The sequence below is a fragment of the Diceros bicornis genome, chromosome 38, assembly GCF_020826845.1.
Source record: "Diceros bicornis minor isolate mBicDic1 chromosome 38, mDicBic1.mat.cur, whole genome shotgun sequence".
In the NCBI taxonomy this organism is placed as follows: Eukaryota; Metazoa; Chordata; class Mammalia; order Perissodactyla; family Rhinocerotidae; genus Diceros; species Diceros bicornis.
The window spans coordinates 7,784,255-7,794,751 of NC_080777.1; the positions used below are offsets into that span (position 1 = coordinate 7,784,255).

Consider the following 10,497-nt stretch of genomic DNA (forward strand, 5'->3'; position numbering starts at 1 on the left):
ACACTATCGTTAGTCCTGACTACAAAGGCCAGGCCAAAATAGAAGGCATTATATGGTGGGGGATAAATGGATGGACTGGGTTAGTCCTAGGTTGAGACCCAGCTGTCGTTTATTAGCTGTTTGATTGTGAACCACTACTTAATTTTTATTTTTTTTTTTTTGCTGAGGAAGGTTCACCCTGTTAACATCTGTGCCAGTGTTCCTCTATTTATTTCTTATGTGGGTCACTGCCACAGCATGGCTGCCAACAAGTGGTGTAGGTCCACACCTGGGAACCGAACCCTGGGCTGCCGAAGCAGAGTGTTCTGAACTTAACCACTAGGCCAGTGGGCTGGCCCCAAATTAAGTTTCTTGATCTTTAAAATGATAGTAGTCCCTACATCCTATGGCAGTTGTGAGGATTAAACATATAATACTTGTAACACATTTAGCAGTTAGGGTCTCAAGAGTTTGAGAGAGGTGCAGTCTACTGTTCTTAGACGATCCCACAATTTTTAGAAATTAAAAATGTGACCAGATTTAAATATCTGTAGATTTTCAAATTGTTCACTGGGGAAAACAACACAACGTAAATGCAATAGTACAATTAATAAGCTAATACAAGGGCCGGCCCTGTGGCTTGGCGGTTAAGTGCTCGCGCTCCGCTACTGGCAGCCCGGGTTCGGATCCCGGGCGCGCACTGATGCACCGCTTCTCCAGCCATGCTGAGGCCGTGTCCCACATACAGCAACTAGAAGGATGTGCAACTATGACATACAACTATCTACTGGGGATTTGGGGGAAAAAAAGGAGGAGGATTGGCAATAGATGTTAGCTCAGAGCCGGTCTTCCTCAGCAAAAAGAGGAGGATTAGCACGGATGTTAGCTCAGGGCTGATCTCCCTCACAAAAACAAACAAACAAATAAATAAATAAATAAATAAGCTAATACAAGATTTACTCGAAAATGTGATCCTTAGTGAACGGTAAGTTTGTGAATGTATCATATCATTTGGCCACGTCACAAGTCTAAATGAGATAGAAAATGATTGTGAGACCTCCTGGCCACCCCCACAGTAGGCCCTGAGCACAAGGTTTGGCACATAGTAAAAACAATGATAGCTAATGTTTATCATCTCATTTTTGGTTTCAGACAGTTTTGACAGGTTCAGAAGTCAGGTCTGCTACTAAAGCCTGAACTATGTCCTGGTTGCTTTTAATAGTGGATTTGCTACTCTACAAGCCATCTGAATAACACCTCTATGAAAATTACGACAGCTGGCGTGGATGATCTCTAAGCCATTCAACGCAGGTTGGACTCTTCTAGAACCATCAAGACGTGAGTCCTGGCCTCGCCATGAGCCTCCTCCAAAGTGCAGTTTACAAAGGAACTTCACCTCTGGTTACCTCATATACAAACAGTTTCCTTCGGTCCTCAGGAGTTTGGGATCCCTCAACATATGAAAACAATAATTTATCTCAGGCTAATTTAGAAACGGTAATTGACATACATTCTTCATGTATAAATTGAGAAAGAGACATCTCCTGAAACCAAAAGACTCACGTTACTAAACTTTGAACAAGCCAAAGATATGCTTCTAACTAAGTTAAATTTCTCAGCACAGTGGCCTGCTGATATAATGATTACTGGCTATAAACTACATTTGCAGAAACTTGTTTCTTTTAGCAATGTTTTTCACGGCCACATCATATGTCCTGAGCAATCATGGAATGAAGCACTGTGCTAAGTGCTGTAGAGCAGAATTCATTTCAACAGAATTACAATGAAACATTTGTGGAAACCATTTAATAACCCACTCAAGTTGCACGGAAGTACAATAACAAGTGCTAAGGGTGATGTTGGGGTGACTGAAGTAACACGCACAAAATCGGGATTAGAGAAAGCTTCAGACTTCAGAAAGAGGGAGCTCTCGAGTGTTCTGAGATAGAGAGGTATTCATTTGGTTCCAAAACTGAAAGGAATGGCTTTGAGACAGAGGCACAGAGTGGGGATGGGTGACCTTAAGATCTGCATAACTGTCCTGTAGGCTACAGATTTAGTTATCTGGGAGAGTCACCAAAAGGTTCTTGTAATTTGGTAGCAATTAGAGGCTACTATGGATTTCTAAAGAGAGTCATTTTTAAAAAGTTGAGAAGCTAGAGGCAGGGAGCTCTTGAAATAAATAATTTGGATGCAGAATCACTGGAGGTACAAATGAGTGTCAAGATGACAGGCCAAATGTAAAAAGTGTTAAATCTCCGGGAGAGGATGAGGATCGAAGGAGATGGGTTAGAGTGAGTGTAGGGTTAGAAGCCTTGGAGGAACTCTGAGAAGACGGCAGCTTGTCAAGCACGAGAGAAACTGAGTCAAGCTGAGGAATTCTTGTGAACAAGATAGTGAGTTCTGAAAAACTAGTCCAAAAAATAAGAACAGGACTAGCAAGAAAGAGCAGGGATGCAGATTGAATTGAATGTGCAAATTTGGAGATACGTAGGTAAAAATGAATGCCAGAACTCCTAGGGTGTGTGGGCTACAGAGAGAGAACTGGGCATGGGTAAAGGTTCATAGGTGAAAGAGCAGGGAGCTTCACAGGTGAGAGATGACTCAAAACCATCAGCAAGGTTGACATGGATGTGTCCTTCACATGGAAGCCAGAAAGGACAGTATCCTGATGTGTGTCTCCCTGGCTGTCAGTCACAGCTCCTCTGAGCTTATCCTGAATTCTCCCAGAATCCTCAAGAGTTACCAAAAGCAGAAAAGATGTGTTCCTCCCAGGAGTCCAGCTTTGAACCAATGTCTTCAGAGAGAGGAGAATAGGTTTCAAACCGCTGACCTCGGGAGCCAGGGTCAGAGATGCCCCCTCCAACTCTGTTGGGATCGGGCAGGCAGCTCGCGTCTACCTCAAGAGGCAGCTGGGGCTTCAAACATTTCTCGTGGGTCCCACGAGCAGCGTGGTGGAGGAAAAGCTCGGGCCTGGCTGAAGGCTGAAAGGATTTCCCACTCTGCCGCCGTGACTTGGCCCGCCTGTTCTGGAACCACACCTGGAAGAGGGCAGAGAAAAACGGTTGGAGTCCTTATGCTAGTTCATAATAAGTTCCAGTTTCACAGGCCTGGGCTCTCCACTCCAGAACATTATGGTTTTAAGAAAGCTCTCGTATGCTGATGGTTAGAAGTTCAGAGCACCTGGCTTCCTCTGCCTCACCATCCCCAGGGGCAAACCTGGAATAATGCCTGGTTCTATCTAGGCATTATATAGGGACATTTGTAATGAAAGACAGCGTCACAGAACTAGCACTTAGAATTTGAGGGGAAAATGCTACTATGCTGAAGGATGATAGGTGTTAAAATTAATTAGAAAGTCAGTTTTTGAAAGTGTACTCCCTTCTCAAATTAATCAAGGAGATGTTTTGCTCAGTGGACTTCACTTCTGTGAATACATTTTTCTATTTCCCCACCAATACTGAGGGGGTCCACCTAGGAAGACTCCCTGCCAGCTGCTGAAACTGACAGATGCTTGCCACCAGGGATGTGTGGAAAAGCAAGCCCTCTCTCCCAGGGTTAAAATGACGGCTCCTACTTAAAACTGCACTTGGACACAGACCAAGGCGCCACAGACGAACAGGCAAAGAGGCTGGCTTCTTATTACCGCCAAGCTGCAGGATTCTGATTTAAGCTACTTTGGGCAATACACGCACCTTGCACTCGATTTTTCAAGCTGTGACAAGGAGCTCCATATGTTTCAGGCTTTACCCCAAGATGCTACATCCTTTCCAACCGAAATTCCAGACCCAATACCTGCCAAGAGAGTGGCCTCGGGGCCCAGGGCACTTGGGGAGGCAGCCCTGCCCTGTCTCGGCTACCATTCTCGTGCCAGGGAAAACACCAACTGTGCCTCATCTCTCTCTTCTTCCTGGATAAGGGCACAGTGTGCAAGACTTCCTATCCCCTTCCTGCTGAGGATGCTCTTTCTGACCGTTTCAAGGGACCAGCGAGCCTCCTCGGAGGGGCCCTGATACTTAACAACAGAGACCGAAGTCGCTGAGCGCGTGCCTGAATTATGTCACCTAAGCCTCACAATGACCCTAGGCAGCAGGTACTGATATTATCCCTATTTTACAGCCTAGGACACCGAGGCTCAAGGGAAGCGACTTGCCCAACGTCAGGCAAGTAAGCGGGCCCCGGGTGCTGACCCCGGCCCAGGGCGCACAGGCGAGCGCGCCGCGCTGGACTCACCTGGATCCGGGACTCGGGCAGCAGGGTGAGCGCGGCCAGGCGCTCGCGCAGGTGGATGTCGGGGTACATGGTCCGGCGGAAGACGAGCTCCAGCAGCCGCAGCTGCTCCGCGCTGAACGACGTGCGCTTGCGGCGCTGCGACGCCAACGGGGCGGCCGCGCCTCTGGGGGGCGCCGGCGGGCCCAGGCCGGCGGGGGGTGGCGCGGCGGGCCCGGGGCCCCTCCCGAGCAAGCCCGCGAAGGCGGCGGGGGCGCCGCGCTCGGGGCCGGGGCCGGGGCCGGAGGAGGGCGCGGGGAGCAGCGCGGCGGCGGGGCTGGGGGGAGGCGGGAACGCCCCTCCGGCGCGCGCGGGCCGGTACGCGGGGAAGGCGGCGCCCTCCCCGAACGGGAGCTGGCCGGGCTCCGCTGCGGCCATCGCTGCGCGACCCCGGTGCGCCGCCCGGAGGGCGCGGGCCCCAGTTATACGGCCCGCGGCCGAGGGAGGGGGCCCAGGCGGCGGCGCGATCAAAGGGGGGACGGGGGGAGGCCCGTGTCTCTTGGGGTGCGAGCCCGCCCCCGGCCCCGCCAGACGCCGGTGGGGAATAATCGCTTCCGCTGCCCGTGGGACGGAGGGAGGGAGGCGTGAACTCGGGCCCGGGCCCCTCCCGCCCCCTCCCCCGTGCATCCGCCCGCCAGCCCCGCCGCCGCAATCCACATCCCGAGAGGAGGTGTGCGCCTCTCGGGTGCGCGGGCGGAGTGCGGGCAGGACCGCCCTCCTCTGGGGTCAGGTCACCGCTCCGGGCGGCGAGGGCCTGGGGCCGCGCATCTCTCCATGACCAGGGCGGGGAGCCTTGCCCGCTATCCCGCCTTCCTCATCAAAGGTATTTATTTATCCCCCCCTGCTATGTGCTAGACCCTGTACCAGGTTGGTCAAACAGCCCAGCCCTTGGCCTCCCAACGCCTCCCTAACACATCCTGAATCAGAAGGAGGGGGCAGATAAGGGGACCTCAGAGGGAGGCAGTAACTCACCCTGAGGAAGGGGGTGTGTGTAGGGGTGTGGACCCTTGGTCAGGACTGTCCGTGTGGGCCCAGGAATAAGGGTATCGTAGGCAGGACAGCGTTGAAACTGTGCCCACATCAACAGACGCCTCATTGGGCCTTTCTAGAGATACCCAACAACGCTCAAGACCCGTCTAGCTAGAAGGGAGGAGATGAGAGGGGCTCGTGGAGTTTCTGCTCCCTCTTGCCTCGGTCCTTTGGGCCTCATTTAAGATTCCCATTTTATCCTGATTTGTGCTATGTTTATTGTTATGTATCTAAGATTATAAAGTCTTAACAGGAACCTGTTTCTCTTATTCAAGTCTATTGAGTGTCTACTTTGTACATCTATGCATAAGGCACTGTGCTGGACCCTCAGTGAACCTCTGTTGAATCGGATGTCACTGGATTCACTTCATGGAAAGAGAAACTCGTGGTCCATTATGGGGACTGCTCCACCACAGTGCGGGTCCTCAGGAGGCCCAGGTCTTCCTGCTCCCAGATCCGGAGCCCTGATGTCACCAGGACCATTCACTGTGGATGACTCAAAGGGGGCTCTCTCTGTTGGGAGGATCTTGCAGGGACAGACAGTCCCTCTCCTGTTGCTCTCCATTCTAGGATGCTACAAGACGACCTCAGGAAGAGCCTGGAGATTTTCATCCTGAGTGGACTTGCCAGCTGTCGCAGCAGAAAGGATTCTTGGGGCTGCTGCAAGGACTTGTGTGCTTGATTCTCTCCTGGTTGGGGTGGGGATGGGGGTGTCAGGGACTGTGTCCCAGACCCCCTGCACAGCCCCTGAGGCTCTTCTAGGCAGCCTGACAATACTCACCACCTGCTCCTCTATCATCTACTCCCACCCCCACCCCTCTTTCCTTTCCCTTCCTCCCTTCCTCCCTTTTTCCTTAGACCCAACATTGGGGTTTTCAGGTAGAGGATGGATGGAATGGGAGGTCAGACCCTCTGTTTTTCTATGCTCATTCATTCTTTCACTAACTCAAAAACCATCATGAAGTGTCACTGTGCTAGGTCGCGCTTTATGTGTGTCCCTGTGAGGCAGGTATTCCTATCCCAATTTTCCAGATCAGGAAATACTCCCCAATCTAGACGCGGCCCAAATGATTCCAAATCCGCTGTGCCAAGCTGGCCTCCGGACATGACTCCGCGCTCACTGCCGGGTCTCCCTGCCACCCTCAGGAGGAGGGTGAAGCCCCTGCCCCTCTCCAGTCTCGGGGGTCGTTGTCTTGCAGGCACACCGGGCTCATTAGATTCCCCAGTTGCAGGCGGTGGTGAGGAAGCCAGATCTATGTGGACTGACTTCCGTTGCTGCGGCTGTGGGGGCCAGGAGGCCAACCTCGGGAGGAAACCAGAGGTTTGCTGGCTGCTGGCTGCCAGCTGAGGTTTAACAGCCAGAGATGGCCCAGCAACCCAGAAACTCTGCCCGGGGGTCAAGGGTCATAGGAAGTCTGCAGCCTGTGTGGAAATTCCCCCGAGGCCTCTGTGCAAGCCTCATCCTTCTGCTGCCGTCTGCTCCCTTTAAGGGGCGCCCCAGCCTGCCTGTTTTGCCGTGGGCCAGGAAAATGGGCTGCAGGGACAGAGTGCCTGGTCCTAAGTGGAAACTGGTGATGGTTTGATGAAGCAATTAAACATGTAAGACCATCTTTCTCTGTCTTTTAAACTGGTAAGAAATTCCAGGATTCAATTTGCAGCTTGATAATCCTCCGACCGGACTAAACAAGCATGATCTTCTCAGGGCATTTCCTGAGAGTGTGTGGGGTGTTATAATCTTCCATATTGAAACAAGATTTCAGCCTTCCCTTCTCTCCTCCTTTGGCTCTCAAATGAAGTTTTACTTGTGTGTGCTTGTATGTACCTAAAAATTAACCTGGGTGAGGATTCCGTGGAAACCCAGGGAGGGCACTTGGAGTGAAGGGTTAGAGAGGGAGACCTTACTTTATACACTTCGGTGCTGCTTTATTCTTTTTTTAATCATGTGCACATATTCTTATTATAAGTACATGTTTAAAACCTAGTTTTTTGACGACAAAATGCCCTCTGGTATTCTGAGTTGGATCCTGGAAAAGAAAGAGGACATTAGTGGGAAAACTGGTGAAATCTGAATTTTTTAAAAAAACTAATTTTAAACAGCTGTAGCAGAGGATGCAGTCATGCATCTGGAAAGAGATACTACTTCACTGTGGGAATGGACTTCCCCGTTCTCTTGGGATTTTCATTGACTGGGGTTAGCAAGGTGTCAGCTTCTAAGGAGTCTCTACAGAAGCTCCAAGGTGTGCAAAGTTAGTTATTTTCTGCTTCTGCTTGACAGACACCTATAAAATCAGAAGTGGCTTTTGCTAAATCCAAGTTCTAGATTCCTTACTCAGTTACCGTGCTGCAGACATACAATGAATATTTGTGAATTCTTCTACACCCATTTCCCCAAATGGAAAGAGCCTGATCCTTGGCAATATCTTAAAAAATAATTATTGCAAGTTATTTTTCCCAAATAGATAATCTGTGAAATTTAAGTACATTTTGAATAGGATCCATAAAGTACTTTCTTCTCCGGAAGCAAGTCAGTTTACCGGTTTCAGAATAATGAACTGAAGTTCAGGGTTAGCTGAAGACACCAGTCACTGGATAAGCAGTCAGATTCCCCCTCACCAACACCTGGGCTCCAATCTCTCATCACTTGATCTGCTGAGAGCTTTTGGCCATTATTTATATTTGTTCTGTCAGTAATATCTGTTGAAATAGACACAAGGGAGGGCAAGGTGAAACAGAAGACAGTCCTCAGAGATGCTTCCTGTATAGTAGGAAGGCCAGTAAATACAAGTAAAAACACAGTAGAAAAGTGATGAGTTAAAAAATCATTTTCCGGAGCAGCCCAGACTGGGGAGGATGGAGCCATTGGGGTCGCCGTGCTGTTCTGCGTCCTCAACATTTCCCGCCACAGTGGCTGTCACTGACTCCCCCCAAAAATATCACAGAGGCCTGCCTTTCCTCTCCAAGTGCTAAGTACTCTCTTCCCGGCCCCCTTTGTTGTTCAGGTTGGGCCCTCTGCGCGGCCCTAAGACCTGGCTCCGGAGCCCTGGGTGTTTATTAGAGAGAGAACCAGGAAAAGGCAGCGGAGGGGGTCAATGGCTCTACTTCCACCTTGAGATCCGCGCTTTGATCCCGACCTCACTTTGATTTCATCTCCTCTGCGACCCAGGCCTCGTCTGTTTCTGAAGTTTATTTCAGAGCCAGTGGTTACAGGAGATTGAGACAACACCCCCAAAAGGCATTAATGTGCCAGGAAAGTGATAAAATGTTAAGAAGCTTCTTTCGTTGTTTAGTTGGCACCATATAAATTCAAATAAACACAAAATAGCTTTAGAACCCAACAGGTTGAGTTTTTTAAAATGAGGATTCCTTTTCTTCTCTCAGTTATTTCTACCCAAAGCCTCTGAGTAGGAAAGCCTCCTCTGTCTTTCCCGACCGCGTTCACATAGCTGACCAATAAGGTTAAAAGAACATTGCAGCCTCAGAGAAAGGAAACCATAAATTTCCAAGCTTATGGTCTACACACTTGACAGGAAGAACTAGCAGAATATTTGATCTTCAAACTCGTTTGTCTGAACTGGCAGAATATTTGATCCTCAAACCCATTTGTCTGACATTTCTGTCTGCAGTGTGCCTTTTGAGCATTTTAAATGGGGTTAATGCGACCGAGCAGCTGAATTTTTTATTTCATTTTAATTGATTTAAATTTAAATAGCCATATGTGGCTGGTGGCTATCATACGGAACAGCACAGCTCTATATCATCATCCAGCAAATCATTTCTTTGATAATTTTTTATATATAGATACAAAGAGGTATTCAGTTGGTGCACAATCATGCACTAGATTTGGATTCTAGACTCTCATTTTTATTGTTTAAACAGAACTCTGGATCATCAAAATGATTCCCTCATTTTCAAACCAGTCTCATACAGATTTGGCTAAACAGTGTGTTAAATATTACTATAGCATTCATCTATGGTCTTTCTTCAAAAGTGACAGTCAGAATACTTGCTGGTTAAAGGTTTATGATACAAGTTTCTTTAACTTTGTCATTTGACTTAAACCACATTTTGATCATTTTGTTCTCTTCTACGTATAATGAAACTGCTGCAGAAGCTCTCCGGCTCTCGATGGCATGTGACACGCTGTTGCATATCACCTATCTTGCGTGAGCTCTCAGTGAACAAGGACAAGTAAAGAGAGAGGCATCAGGAGAACACAGAATCTGCCAATCTCTGTCTTTTCTGCCCCCAAATAATTGATTAAAGGGTTAGGAGATACCCAGAGTAACCCAAGATCACTTCTAAGCTCTGTGTCCCAGCCAGCATGTATGGGTGTGTATTTCCAAAATATTGCCTTTTCCTGGATGTTAGAAGCCTATAACAGCTGGGAGACATCTGTGCAGGTAAAATACTACCCTCAGTTGGTCCGATCAAACACAGATTCTTGGTGAATATAGGGTATAATAAGGCACTTGCAAGTAGATTCTAATGCATTTTAGTGTGCACTAGGAAGGGTGGTTTTAAATAAATGGTTCCACTCTTTCAGGCAGTTGGACATTTAGCTCTCGTGGTAACCTGAACTTTCGGCACTCATTTGGATGGAAGAGGAAGTGACACTGGCCTCCTGGTCTTTCAATTGCCCTCATGTGCTCCGAGCGCAAACCCCACACCAGGCACCATGCTGCACGGCGAGGAGAATCTCCCTACTGCTGGGCCTTCGGTTCAGCAGCCTGGCTTCCTGGGTGAGTGGCCATCTGCGTTAATGAAGCCCACTCCCCGCAGCTGACCCAGCACTCTGGGGAGCCAGCTGTAGACCCGGACTCGGCCCCCTCCCATATATTGCCCCAAATAGGCTTTCCTTTGGGTTCATCCCTTGTACAAACAGTGCCAAGGGGGGCCCTGCTTTTAATTTGGTTGCTTATTCTGGGATTATTTAAACTCATTAGCACTTAGATTTTGGTATCTACCTACCATTTCCCATTAAAAGGGGAAAAAAATGCTCCTTTGAGAAATAGTTCATTCTAGGGCCGGCCCCGTGGCTTAGCGGTTAAGTGCTCGCGCTCCGCTGCTGGCGGCCCGGGTTCGGATCCGGGGCGTGCACCGATGCACTGCTTCTCCTGCCATGCTGAGGCTGTGTCCCACATACAGCAACTAGAAGGATGTGCAGCTATGACATACAACTATCTACTGGGGCTTTGGGGGAATAAATAAAAAAAAAAATTA

At 49.1% G+C, this 10,497-nt stretch overlaps 1 protein-coding gene across 1 annotated transcript; it reads right to left on the bottom strand.

The window, feature by feature from the left end:
- Positions 1–1,742: 1,742 nt before the first annotated feature.
- Positions 1,743–4,803, bottom strand: MIXL1 (Mix paired-like homeobox). Its single transcript, XM_058533919.1, has 2 exons — positions 4,213–4,803; positions 1,743–3,020 (listed from the first exon to the last, which is right to left on the bottom strand). The coding sequence occupies exons 1-2, from the start codon at positions 4,624–4,626 to the stop codon at positions 2,715–2,717; spliced, it is 720 nt and encodes a 239-aa protein (XP_058389902.1). The 5' UTR covers positions 4,627–4,803; the 3' UTR covers positions 1,743–2,714.
- Between the last annotated feature and the right edge of the window lie 5,694 nt (positions 4,804–10,497).

What these genes read in the sequence shown, in the direction of transcription:
- MIXL1 (XM_058533919.1), bottom strand. Translation starts at nt 4,626, where the DNA reads ATGGCCGCAGCGGAGCCCGGCCAGCTCCCGTTCGGGGAGGGCGCCGCC. An exon ending in TGCCCGAGTCCCGGATCCAG is followed by an intron (nt 3,021 to 4,212) that starts GTGAGTCCAGCG and finishes GCCCTCTTCCAG; the next exon opens with GTGTGGTTCCAGAACAGGCG.